Raw genomic sequence first — 14611 nt, forward strand, 5'->3', positions numbered from 1 at the left:
GTCAAAAAGTTGCAAAGGGGGATCATGTGACCTTGAGACACAGCAACAGTCATAAATATGAACCCGTTGCCAGGCATCGGAATTTTGATCACATAGGGATGCTACAAAGATCATAAGTGTGAAAAATGTCATGTCGCTTTTTTCAGTGCCGTTGTGACTTTGAACAGTCACTAAATGAATGTTATAAGTCTAGGACAACCTGTACTGTATTTGTATTGGTGGTTGGATATGTTGTTGTTTATAATCACAGCTGTCAACTATCTATTTATTTTTGCATTTTTATGGGAGAGATTTTTTTGCTGTTTTTTTAATTGTTGTTATCCACCCAGAGTCAGTTCTTTGAGATTAGATAGACAGACAGACAGACAGACAGATAGATATAGATATAAAAGAAAAGAAAGAACAATAATACTTCAGACATTGCTGCCCCACTTTGTCTAACGATTTCCTTATCCATCTCATTCCACTGTGAAATGTACTTTATGAATAGGACCTTCATCACAACTTTAATCCGAGGAAACTTTCCAATGGTAGGATTCTGCATTTGTATTAATGTTGTTAAAATATAATTCCAGCTCACAGTAGTGACATAAATACTGTTTAGAAAATCTTAGATTCCCTGTTTAGTAAATCTACAGTGTACTATACTTAAGCATTACTAATATTTATGACAAATTAATTATTGCTTTTCTTTTTCCTTCGAAATGTATTTTGTGGCACTCATGAGTTTGGAAGGCTGCTTGTGTTTTCTGGATATTCAATTTAGTATAATTGAGATAGTTTTCATAATTTCTATGATTAAGATACTTTTAAAAAATAGCTTTTGATTTTCAGAGTAGACTAAAACAATACACTGCCTGACCTGACTGACGGATGGTTTACCAGGAGGGTCCTTGTGAATAATCATCTGGTAACGCTTATAAACCTGGTAAGACTCCTGAAATGTGGCTTTGAACTGGGAACTTTGTGGAGATGATCGCACCAGCCTCACCTTCCAAAGAATTAAAGACAATTGTAGCAATAATATACATCAGAAATCTAAAAGTTTGAAAACAATACAGATAACATTTAAACAATTCTTCTTCATATTTTAACCCAATATTGTGTACATATTTTTCACAAAGAGAACATTTAGCTTTCTTTTGTTTCACTATTCAAACCCCAAGTTCCAATCACATTGCCCTACATTTCAATGTTTTCAAAAGACTATAGGCAAAATCTGATTTGAAGCAGTCATGTGATGTTCAAATGTAAAGTAAATGTAACATAGGTTCATGCATACATACATACGCACAGTCGTATTAGCATTAGTTTGGACTTTGGTGGTCAATTAAGATTTACAAGCTATTCTGAAACACTTAAAAGATTTTTTTAGGTTTTATTAAATCTAATTGTATGTTATATTTGTGATGATTTATTTTAAGGATACCTACTCAACTCTTAATGTAGTAAAATATAATATTGGTGAATTCCTTAACATGTTTAATCTGAAGTGTCACCAAGTTCAGTGGTAAGTAAACATAAATTTGTTTAGGTCTGTATTAGCTAATTCAGGACTCTCAAACTCCCAACCCATGGCTGGTTTAGCGAAGGTGGGGGGAAAGCCCCGATATGTTACTTGATGCCGCCATGACGACATGAGTTTGACACTCCTGAGCTAATTCATGTGCTTAGGTTTGTGTTATCCTAGAAGCACAAAAAAAAAACCCCTCATGCTTGGAATCAGCTATTCCTAAAACATTATTTTAAAAATAATAATAATATATTTTTTAAAAAATTTAACCAATGTGCCCTTTGGATTATCTGCACTCTATCAAAAGCAGTGTTTTGATACTGGAAAACATGGCACTGGCTATGGATGATGAAGGTTCAAAAGATCAAGCAAACATGTTACTGTTGCCATGTACTACACTGAACAGTGAGTCCCAATGCCCTGGAAGATAGAAATCAACACAGCAAGTAACACAGAGGTCACATTAATGCTTGGCAGCAATCAAGAAGCTCAGGTTAAGCATCCTTTTGGTTCAGAGACAGAATAAACAACAAGAATAGGTTAAATCCAGGAAGCAGCACACGGTAATGGAATTGTGTCAGAAAATAATGTGGCAAGGAAGAAGTTCCTGGAAGGAACAGAAGACTAAAAATGGAAGAAAGGACACTCAATATGGTAAAGATGCCATGACTTTTTGTACAGTTTTATGTCAGTTTATTTTTGGTTTGAGGCAGTTACTTGGTTTTAATGTTTTTAATGCCACCCATGGTTGTTGTTACAATATGGGTGGCTATATAAATCTTTTAAAAGAAAATAAGAATTAAATTGAGACTGAAAGTTAAAAAGACACTCTTTTTAAGCCAGAGTCTTAAAAGCTACGTTCTTTGAACATTTATTGCTTTGGCATAACTGCTAAGGAAACTTCACTTTAAAAAGTTCTTTAAATAAAGCACATTTAACATTAATGAATGCCTGCCATATTAGTAAAAATGGATAATTTCCCTTAGGTACTGGTCACATCTCTTTCTTTACAATTAGATTACCTCTTTTTATCAGTATTATATTTATGTTTGGGTATAATCACTAATAGAAAGTAGAAAGTCTTTCTCCCACAATTGTTTTTCTGGCATTCAAAGAAATAACAAAACAGCTGCGATCAAAAAAAATGCCTCTTAGCTATAACTTGGCACCTGACCAAAAATTAATTAAATAAGCAGGATGATTAACAATTGCTTCAAAAGTAATGGATATACAATACACAGAATTTACACATCTAGTTGAGCTAGGACATTATCACCTAAAAAAATGCCTACATTCATAAGCAAATGTTTCATTCCAGGCTTTATCAAATAGTTGAAAATATACTTCTATTCCTTTCTTCGGCTCTCTAAAAATCTAAACATCTACAGTCATTTTTATAATTTTGTTCCAAGGATGCTGCATTTTAGGTTCTCATTAAAGTTATACACATCAATATCTTTGTTCATTTAGATGGAACCATAGCACCCCCTTGTGTTTCTGCAAAGAACATGAAACTTTTCAAGTGCAGGTAGTCCTTGATTTACAACAGTTCATTTAATGACTTTTGAAGTTATGAAGTGACATGATCATTTTTCACACTTACAACTATTCAGCATGCCCGTGGTCATGTGATCAAAATTCTGATGCTTAGCAACTGACTCATATTTATGACGGTTGCAGTGTCCTGGGGACATCTTTACAACTTTCTGACACGCAAAGTCAATGGGGAAGCCAGATTCACTTAACAACTTTGTTACTAACTTAACAACTGCAGTGATTTACTTAACAACTGTGGCCAGAAAGGTCATAAAATAGAGGAAAATTCACTTAATAACTGTCTTCCTTAGCAAAGAAATTTTAGGCTCAATTGTGGTTGTAAGTTGAGGACTACCTGTACAAGTAACACTATGTTTTTCTAATTCAAGAAAGCTTTTGCATTTAAAAAAAATCATATTTTGTTTACTGTATTGCTTAACATTAGGAAACAAGGCAAAAATACTTTGCCATAAGCAATAGAAATATCTTCATACCTCTATCTGGTGCAAAGCTTCAGGAGGTAAGGTGGCAAAAATGAAGTCTTCAATTGATTTTGGTTGGTTTGTTTTAGGAGAACAGTTCTGACTGGTCAAACTCCGAGACCCTGATTCAACTGAAACTGGCCGTGTCTGGCACTGAAGTTTTTTCTGCAACTTTTGTTCCTTCCGTATGACTTTTGCTTTACGACATGGTGGTTTATTCAAGTCAGCTCCTCTGCCTAGAATGCCAATATATTATTCAATAATATATTGGAAAAGCATATATTGAAGGAAGCCACATTCATTTATTTTTTTTACTTTTAATATGACTGTCTATAAAGCAAGTGTTATTTTTAAAAAGTTAAGCTTTCTGTAACATTTTGATTGTTGCGATTCCACCTATCCATTGAAATGTAAATGTTCTAGTGTCCTCTTATTTATTATTATATTTGCAAGTTACTGTAAGTGACGTAACTATACAAAAAATGGACTATATAGCAGTGGTGAAATGTAAAATTTGTTACTACCGGTTCTGTGGGTGGGGCTTGGTGGTGGTGGGGTAATATGACTGAGTGGGCGTGGCCAACTTGGTTTTTTTTTTACTTTTACCTACTTCGGTTGAAGAGGTTGTAAAAATGCTTTTAAAAGCCTCTGACGATCCCAGCTGACTTGCTTGATCGGCAGAAGCTTTTTTTTTTTTTAAGCCTCTGATGATCCCAGCTGAGCCGCGCGATCATCAGAGGCTTTTTTTTTTACTTTTAAAAGCATTTTTTCGGCCAAAGAGGTTGTAGAAAAAATGTTTTTAAAAATAAAAAAAAAAAAGCCTCTGATGATTGCGCGGCTCAGCTGGGCAATGGGGGCGGAGGGATTTTTGCTACCGGTTTCCAAACCACCTGCCCATCACTACTGGATCAGGCGATCCGGTCCGAACCGGGAGCATTTCACCCCTGCTATATAGTGATTGTGACTTAGATGCAACAGAAAGTTTGCCTTCTATCATCCAGAAAAAAGGACCTTATGAACAAGATTATATTGAAACTTTGATAGAGGATGAGAATTTTTTTCTTCTCTAAGTTATTTCATTAATTAGCCAGGTTTATGTTCAAAAACGCATACACCAGATTAAATGAACTACATAACTGTTGAATAATAAAATCCCTATTCCTAAAAAAAGGAGGAATTGAAAGAAGCAACACCACAGCCATCAGAAGAACTAAAAAAAAATAACATCAGTGTTTTTCTACGCCAGCTGAAAAAAAAAATAAGCACTCCTGGGGCAGGCTCAAAAATTATTTTGCAAATGAAAACGTTCCTCCTTTCTCTAGTAAAGCGATTCTCAATTTTTGGCCTTGGAAGCTATGCAGACCTCAACTCCCAGAATTCCCCACCAGCATTGGAACTGAATTCTACGCATCTCTAAGTGCTGAGGTTAAGAAACACTGCTTTAGCAGAACTTCTGCTGAACACAAGTAAAGAAACACAAAGTTTACTTATTGAACCAAGACAAAGATGCTAATTTATGTATCCAATATAGTGAAATAAATCTGAGAATTGTGAACTAACAAGCTTACAAGTACCATTACCATGAAGGAGTTAATAAAATGGAGAAGATAGCCAGCTATACTGTAACTTTTTTACCGTTATCTTTAGCAAGTTTCTTGATAAATAAAAGCGTCATAATACATTTAATGTTAGAACTTAGTTAAGCAGAGCTTAAGTTAGTCTAAGAAGACACTATTTCTAGTGTCTTTTTATCTTGCAAAAAGAAAAACCTGCCCAAAAAGGAGAAAAAATGAATTAAAAAATGAAATACATTTTCTTATGTTTGGCTGAGAGCGAGCTACCATAAATTAAAGTTAGTTAATACTGGGTAAAAATGTAAAATAACAATGTCAATACATCCTTTTGGAAAAAGAGGATTTTCTAAGCCTGTCCTTTTAGACAACTTTGGCAAAAAAATCATTGGAATGAAAGGGTTGTGCAGTTATTTGATTCTGGTTTTCTCAGATGGCTCTCACAATCATAAGAGAGATACAATGCACACAGATATAAATCTAGTTTGCTGAGTTAAAGAAAAAGAAAACAAAAACATTACCAGGTTTAGGAGTAACATGTCCAATATGAGCTATCTGTAATAGCTTGCTGGAATCGGTATTCAATTTTTCATTACACAATTCAGAATTTTTGGAGTCTACTTCCTTTACATTTATTTCTTCTGTCATTTCTTCCTCTTCTGTGGGATCAGTACTGAGGGGTAGCAATTCAGATTGGCTTCTGATAGGTGGGTTTTTTAAGGAAAAACTACAGCCATCAGCCTCTTTGGTGTGAGACTCCACAGGATCTACTACAAATAATAATACAGAGAACACACATAAAAAATGGGAAAATGCAAACTTCATGTCAATAAAAGGTTAATATTTCTACTTTAACATGAACAAATTATGTTTTTAACCACAATTCTAGCATACATAGATAATCCCACAATATTTAAATAATTGAGCTTTCAAAATAAATTAATTAAATTTATGTATCAAATGACCCCCAAGACTCTAAGTAGAATATACTGTTGTCAAGAGAAATTATACAATCATTTCACCCATGCTACGTACACAAAGAATGGATTTAGGTAACACCTCATACATTTCATTAGTAGACTGAACTATAACCTGATGTAACAAACAAAGGAGCCACCTTTAAAGTGGAATTCCACAAACATATTCATATATATGCCTTCTTAACATGGCAACATTTTGAATACAGCAACTGAGATAGCAAAATGGACTCTAATTTTCTTTTAAAAAACAGGAAGCAGCAAAAGTTCTTTTAAAGCCCCAACTGGAAAAATAAGGAGATATCTTAATTTCTACATTAGGAAAATATTTCTGATACAAAGGTTTTAAAAAAATAGTTGGCAAGAAGTGTATCAGTCGGTGGGTGGACAGAGGAATTGCTTAGGATCAACCATCAACAGTAAAGGAACAAGCAGCCAAGAAATATGCCAAAGATTAATAGTTGGTAGAAAGCCACGAAGGCCTTGGAAAAGGCTACCTAGAGTAGCTCCATGGCGAGATAGGCAACAAATAAATTTAATAAATAAAAATAATAATAAAAGATATTCAACAAAAAAGAAAAAATAGAAAAAAATCATCTATATGGTCGCTAGGAATTGAAATATAGTAAATCGGCATATTGGCATATAGTAAATCAGGATTTGTGTGTATACACTATTACTTAGATATGACACAGAGACAGAACGCATAAAAACTGCAAATGGATGGAAATATTAAAGAAACAGTCACAACAATAGAAGAATTATGGAATAAATTTATAAAATTTTCCCCAAATTCTAACTTGAAACTGATACAAAAATTTATATTAGTGAATCAATTAGAACTACCTACTTTTTTAAAAAAAATTCCAGAATACACCAACAAATAATTCTTAAAGGGCTCTTAAACAATTACCTTCGATATCTGCTTTTGAATGTTCTCCTTTTATTAAAAATTTCAACATCTTCTTCAAAACTTTTTTATGTGATTTGGAAGGTTGGAAGTGTAATGCCTGGCACCTCAAAAGAAAAAAAGAATAACTGCAGTCAAGGTTTGTCCTAAGTAATTAAGTATGCTTCATTTTGTATTAATTAATAATTTAGTTCTAGAATGTAAAAAGCTATATGGATATAGTTATTAGTAATACATGTCATATGATTTAGTAATTTCCTGTACATAATTTGAAATTATGAGTCCTGTTTAAACAACTGCATTTTTTCTGGAATTAAAATCCAGTGAAATATGCACATTCTTTCAGTAAGTTTTTTATTCCATCTCCCCAAAATGAAATGCAATATGTAATTGAAGACACAATCATCCAGGCCAAAACCTTCTAAAAATCTAGAAATTGTGTACACTTCAAGATAGATACCCCTCCTCTGCTCTGAGCATCAAAATGTAATGCACTGTTGAAGAGGGGCAGAGTACAGCATCTTCAACAAAGACCAGTAAATATAAGAAAAGTTATTAGTATGAAAAAATGAGGCTGGAAAAGACAGTTCCACCCAAGGAGTAAAAAATGCTACTTTTCTGATATTTCTTCCTATATCTAGTCAAGCTCCCTCAATGTGGATGCTATGGGAAGTAGTAAAGATCATGCTGTTCTAGAGAGCCTTGGGGATTGATTGAGCACCATTTAAACCAGTTTTTATTTCTAACTTTTTTAATTAGCTACTTAATACAGTAGTTGATTTACTGTAGTTTATTTTGCATTGCTTTTATTCATTTAATGTTCTGTAACTCTCACAATTCAAAGGCATATAAATCTGATAAATAATTAAATATTTTTTCTTGACTAGCTAGGTCAACAATAAATATGTCTTTATAAAGATTTTAATGCAAACTTTCATTGTACAGCAAGTCTTTGATAACCATCCTATAGACTAACACAGCCACTTGTCCTAACATGAAATCTGCTGAACCCCCGTTTTAAATAAAATTTATCTTAATTAAAACAGTTATAACCGCACAACATCACCAAATCTAACAATATTCCAGTTAGTCCTCCTTGAAATCTTGCAAGGTTTTAGTCAAGAATGTAGGCATTTCTATAAGAAATGCACTCTATGGTAATTATTAATTAGAAACCACTCTGCTATATAATTGCTGACTCTCATTTACAAAGCAAATTAGGCTGGGACATGCTAAACACTTAAACAGACATTTGAATCTGTCAATTGCATAACAGAGGCACTAAATTAGAAAAAAAAAAATTAAATACTGCACAAGACTTACCTTAATGTATATTGAGGACAACATGTCTGATTCATAGTGGGCTTATAAACATACTTTCCACTTCTGTGAATTAAAAAGATGAACATATTTTGATAAATTCTTAGAATGCTCTTAAGCTAAAATATATAATAAATATCACATCTTAAGAGCAGAAAAAGCTCTATATAAACAATCAAATTATATAATCAATTATATAATCTATAAGTTTTACAGAATTCATTCAAATCTTTGCTGTGTTAATATACCGTACATAATATAAATCTTCTGAGCTTTATAATGTTAAGCAATCTCATCATCCCTTTGATGGAAACAATTTTTTCATTGTCATTTTCCTGATACCTTTATAACTAGTATTATAATATTTTGGATGACTATACAAATATCAGCTAGTTATGCTAGACCCTAGCAATTTAGCCCCTGTAAGTTTAATGGACCTTTTACAAACTATATAGAGAAAGATGCGGGTGACAAGTTCAGCATATTCAAATTCTTACTCCCTTTAACTTAAATCCCTTGGAATTAAAGATGAATGCAGCAATAAATATAGGATACAGAGTGGTAAACTAATCTAGATAGGATTTCGTTCCAAACTTTCATTCTCTGATAACCAAAGATACAGAATGCCAGTGTACCATATCTTAAAAAGCCCCCAAATTTTATTTATTGGTACATTCTTGCAGGAGCTAAAGGCAGCTATAAGTATTCTCTCCTCTAATTTTAACACAATCACAACCTTGTGACTTCTTTTGCTCAGAGGGAATGTCCATTTTCCATAGCTGAGTAGACCTGAACCTGGGTCTCCAAGTTGTGGTTAAATGTTTAACCAGCAATTAAAAAGACCCTGTATTTGTAATACCCACACCTGTGGAGGTGGGTCAGGTGGGTCAGGTTGATCTATCAAGCATTCCCTCTTCATTCTGTTAGAAAACACTGGAAATAAGAAGCAGTAGATTTACATGTGGATCTATCCAGAGTGTTAATTGTTTATATTACTATGAATACTTAAAATACATGGTGGTATAATTTCTTAACTCTCATTTTATACTGCATTTTATACTAAAATTCTTGCAATTATGCAGGTAATATTTGGAGAATTATTTTATGTAGCAAGATGACAATTGGTGTCATCACTTCAAGTAATGTCTAAGACTCTAAATATATGGGGGTACTTAATGATTTTATGTATTTTATAGGACATGAATAATAGTTGACTGCTTATGATCTCATGTTTTTTATACTAGACTTTGCCCTGGAATATTCAATTAATCGCTTACCTTCGCCATCCTCGATCTATAAGATCCTGGTAGTCTTGAACAGTCAGTGAATGAGCCCACATGCCTGGCACAAATATTCATATAGAAAATATTTATACAAAATATTGGGAGAACTTTGCTTCAAACAATGAAAAAATGCTTTATGGAAACTTCCCTACATATGTCTTAATAACACAAATGATTTTTTAAAAATACTATTGAAACTTTTCAAAATCATAGTTAAAACACATAATTAACATTAAAGCAATGCTTCTGTAGAGTCTGCTACAAGCATATATGGCTTCCTCAACATCTTGTACTTAATTTCATTCATTAGATTATTTTTTATGATGTCTGGCTTCATATAAGCCATATAAGCCGTTGTTATGCAACGCTAGGTCCGTGGTAAATAAGGCCCCCCTCATTCACAATCTTATACAAGAGGGAGGAGCGGACCTGGCAGGTATTACGGAGACCTGGTTGGGCCCGGAGGGCGGTGTCCCTCTGGTTGAAATGTGCCCACCAGGCTTCAGAGCATTCCATCAGCTGAGAGCCCAGGGGAGGGGCGGGGGGGGTGGCGGTTATTATTAACGAGGATCTGGGTCCTAGGGAGACCACTGTGCCTCAGATAGCCGGATGTGAGTCCCTCTTGTGAGGTGGGTTCGTGGGGTTCAGATGGGCTTGTTGCTTATGTACCTGGCTCCCTGCCGCGTGGCAACAGCCCTACCTGAGCTACTCGACGTGATAGCCACGGTGGCAGTAGATACACCCAGGCTTTTAGTCATGGGTGATTTCAACTTGCCATCCGTTGGTGAAACGTCTGAGGTGGCTCGGGAGTTCATGGCTTCCGTGATGGCCATGGACCTGACCCAGTTAGTTCATGGCCCTACGCACAGGGGAGGTCACACTCTGGATCTGATTTTTGTCTCTGGCCAGTGGTTGAGTGGTCTTGTTATTGGGGATATAGACGTGGAACCCTTGTCATGGACAGACCACTCACTCCTTCGCCTGGATCTTCGAACCACTGCCCCCCGCCGCAGGGAGGCGGATCCAATTAGATGAATCCGCCCCAGGTGCCTGATGGATCCTGAGAGGTTCCAGATGGAGCTTCGGCCATTTCTTGAGGTTCTAGCACATGACTCGGCCGAGGAGCTGGTAGCCGCCTGGGACCAGGCGGCTGGTGGGGCCTTGGACCGAGTCGTGCCTTTGCGGCCTCTGACCCGGTGCCGATCCCGTGCGGCTCCTTGGTTCACTGAGGAGCTGAGGGAAATGAAGCGCCGGAAAAGACGCCTGGAGAGCGGTTGGAGGGCCAGTCTCGCTGAATCTGATCGAACACGGGTAAGGTTGCATATTAAGGCCTACCTAATGGCGATAAAGACGGCAAAGTTTAATTACTTTTCCGCCTCTATTGCATCATCAGAGAATCGTCCGGCCGCCCTGTTCAGGGTAACCCGCTCCCTGCTCCATCCGGGAGTGCGGGAGGATCCCTTGGAAGGCAGGGCGGAGGATTTCGGACAATACCTGTATGACAAAATCGCTCAGATCCGGGGGGATTTGGACTCTGACTGGGTAGATCAGGGCAGGGTGACAAGGAATAGTTTTTTAATTCTGGCTGTACACCGCCCTGAATCCTCAGAGGGAAGGGCGGTATAGAAATTCAATAATAAATAAATAAACAAACAAACAAACAAACAAACAAACAAATAAATAATACATCGGATCAATATGTTCTATGATTTCAGCCAGTGAATTTATAGTCCAGGATGTTAGATGACCCAGGAAATTGGATCTATTAAATAAGCCATCGATTAGTATGCTGCAAAAGTCCTCAAATCAGCCTTCCTAAAGCAGGGCACTTCCCAGATGTGACAGTTATAACTCCCAGAATTTGCCAACCAGCTTGAACAAAATGTGGGTTAATGCTTTAATATCTGAAGCAGGGTGGATTTGATTTAAACCAAGTCGATTTAAATCACTAGTAAAAAGGATTGATTTAAATCAACTCGATATTATAATTTTTAAAGAGCAACTGTCATCTCTGTCCCACAGCAGCTCCACCTCTGATCCACTGTTGACTCACCAACAATCCCATTCACTCTAATGGCATGGCTGGTGATGCAGCAGTAACACAACAAGGTGAGGGATGTGGCAGGCAGCAGGTGAATGGATGCCCGCTAACAGGCGCTGCCATGATGGATCTGAAATGACAGGTACTCTTTAATATTATAAGCTGCTTAGAAGGTTTCACTTTCATTTTTACTGCTTGCACTTCCTCCTCACACTTAGAGCCGGCTGGTACAGATGCATTTCTCTGCAAACAATCATACAGTACATAGATTTGCAAAACAATGGGATAAAGGAATATTCCTGAACTTTGTTTTATGATTTATCTCATGGTTACTGTGAAATTGTGTGAATGTATCAATGCAGGGCATGTTATCTCAGCTTGCAGAGCTTGGATTCATTGAATGAGTTTACCAAAAATGTAAATATTGCAGAATATAGAGCCTCATGCTACATAACTATCTCCATTTCAGGCTGAATATACTAAATTATTAATGTATCTTAAATAGAAAACTATCTTTAGATAGATTTTCACTCCAAAAGCATTTTATTTAAATAAATTTGATAAAAAATTTAAAAATTCCGATTTAAATTTTAAAAAAATCCAATTTAAATCAAGAATCCAATTTTTGTATTCTTTTTTTAAAAAATCATTGATTTTTATCCACCCTGATATGAAGAGGACTTTTGTGACAGAAGACTCTGTCAGTGGATCCCCACAATGACGTTCAGCTCAATCCCCTATCTACTTTAACAGTATTTCCCATAAGACCTCCTTTGACTCCTTTAAATTTAATTTAAAACAATTACATTATTTTAAATCTCTGTCATAAGTTTATTTATTCTGTTATTCTCTATTCTCCTGTTATCTTGTCTCCATACAACAAATTTCTATTTCTTTTCTTAAAAAGAAAAGAAATAAAATCTACTATTCTCTTTAATAACTGGGGATTGCACAAAACAACGAAGCATAAAGTACAATAAATGCAATATGATTGAGTGCATATAGTGATTGGCTAGTTTATGGTTCCAAGTAGGGTGGGAATCCTATACATTTCTATTAATTTGCACTTGATTTCTTGCCCATCTCTGTTGTGGGTGTATAATAATAATAACAAATATTTAAAATATATGCCCAACCCATTCTATATCTGTTTCCATGCGCCTGAGAAAATGTGCTGGGGCTTACAAAGGCTTATGGGTTTTAATAAAATGTGCTTATAGACTTTTTCTGAGTACAGATAGTCCACTTACAACAGAAGTTACAGCGGCCACTGAAAAAAAGTGACTTATGACCATTCTTCACACTTACGACTGTTGCACCACCCCTATGATCAAAATGCAGAAGCTTGGCAACTGACTCATATTTATAATAGTCAGGGTCCCGGGGTCATGTGATCACCTTTTGTGACCTTCTGACAAGCAACGTCAACGGGAAAACCAAATTTACTTAACAGTTGTGTTACTAACTTAACAACTGCAATGATTCGCTTAACAACGATGTCAAGAAAGGTTGTAAAACAGGGCAAAACTCACTTAAATGTCTCACTTAACAACGGAAAGTGTGGGCTCAGTTGTGGTTGTAAGTGGAGGACTAACTGTCCTTTGGTAGCCAAGAAAGGGGCTATGTTGGGAGGAAGAGGGCAAAAAATGAAGACAGAAAAGCATCAGATAATAACGTGTAAAGCAGTGTTTCTCAACCTTGAAAGCTTAAAGATGGGTGGACTTCAACTCCCAGAATCCCCCAGCCAGCGCTGCTGGCTGGGGAATTCTGGGAGTTGAAGTCCACCCATCTTCAAGCTACCAAGGTTGAAAAACACTGGTGTAAAGGGATCCTTGTCAGAAGCGAACAGGTGCTTCATTCCCTCTTTCAGTTTTTAATTCCCTCTCTGGTCATTTAAACGGCAGAGAAGGGCTCGAATTAGAGATGGGGCTTTTGCGACTTGTGGCATGCCCCATTAAGTGTTTTTAAAGGATAACTTCGAGAGGCGCTCGGAAACCGGCTGTGGGAGGCACCGAGCGCCGCCTGCCTGCCTGCCTGCCTCTACCCTCGGCTGAAGCCCAACATGGCCCGAAGTTGTCCCGCTTCGACTCCTCTCCTTCACCCTAAGCGCGGCCTACCGTTTAAAAAAGGCATATCCCTGCAACCGAAAGACTCGCCATTGAGGCAAATAATGGAAAGGCTCGGCTTCCCTCGCCTCTCCCGCGCTGGCTTCTGCTCTGCTCCCGCGTCCGATTCGTACCGTGGGAGAAGTTGCCGGTGTCGTTCTTGCAATAGCCGCAGCGGTAGCCGCCGTCTCCCCCCAAGTACTCCACGATGCTCAAGAAACCGCCTCCCATCATCGCCATCTTGGCCGCCCGGCCGGCTACCTCCGCCTTCCGATAACCCCGTGTCCGCCGTCCAGCCGAGGGAATCTCCCGGGCGCCCTAAGCAGCGGCGGCCGCAGCCGCCATTTTAACCCAGGGCAGAAGGCAGCTCGATTGAGCAACGGAGGGCCTCCGCTTGCGAGCGTATCTTCCGGTTGCCAAAGGCAGAACGCGGAGCCTCCATTTGCGGGGCCGAATAGGACTATTTGAAGCCAGAAAAGAGGGGAAACCTCATTAAAGGCTTACCTACTTTTATCCCTGTGTTTTGGTGTGACGGCCTCCAGAAGCTTCGTATCCTAATTCAAGATAACTAGACAGATTTCATTTAGTTTTGATTTATTAAATTAATTTGTCGCCTATCTCCTTCCAAGGTGAAGCTATAGTAAAAGTGTTAGCCTTTATCAGATTGATACTGGTACCTTACTGGCCTTTGCTTTCAAAAACGTTCTGACGGGCAGAATTCCACAGAAACAAGTGCAAGCTATTTTTTTTTTAAATGTGACAATATAGAATATAGATGTATTCTATACATATACATACATGTACATACATAATCAATACATGCATACATACATAATATATATATTAGTTCAGGAATTACTAGTTCTTCGTATC

General features: G+C 37.0%; 1 protein-coding gene across 5 annotated transcripts in view; it reads right to left on the bottom strand.

The window, feature by feature from the left end:
• The window catches only part of ATE1 (arginyltransferase 1), a 63577-nt gene extending 49517 nt beyond the window's left edge, over nt 1-14060 (bottom strand). For 2 of the 5 annotated variants that reach the window (XM_070946544.1, XM_070946548.1), the window contains exons 1-7: nt 13873-14060; nt 9587-9650; nt 8313-8375; nt 6993-7096; nt 5624-5872; nt 3544-3767; nt 863-991 (exon numbers count right to left, since the gene is read on the bottom strand). In XM_070946544.1, the coding sequence (XP_070802645.1) occupies nt 863-991; nt 3544-3767; nt 5624-5872; nt 6993-7096; nt 8313-8375; nt 9587-9650; nt 13873-13978 (939 nt within the window). In that variant the 5' untranslated portion in view covers nt 13979-14060. Of the gene's footprint in view, nt 1-862; nt 992-3543; nt 3768-5623; nt 5873-6992; nt 7097-8312; nt 8376-9586; nt 9651-13750 lie in introns of all 5 variants that reach the window. The other 3 variants (XM_070946547.1, XM_070946545.1, XM_070946546.1) reach the window with 2 other exon arrangements.
• Between the last annotated feature and the right edge of the window lie 551 nt (nt 14061-14611).

This window comes from Pituophis catenifer, unplaced genomic scaffold (genome assembly GCF_029215685.1).
Source record: "Pituophis catenifer annectens isolate HBS135680 unplaced genomic scaffold, rPitCat1.0.hap2 SCAF_6, whole genome shotgun sequence".
Classification (NCBI taxonomy): domain Eukaryota; kingdom Metazoa; phylum Chordata; class Lepidosauria; order Squamata; family Colubridae; genus Pituophis; species Pituophis catenifer.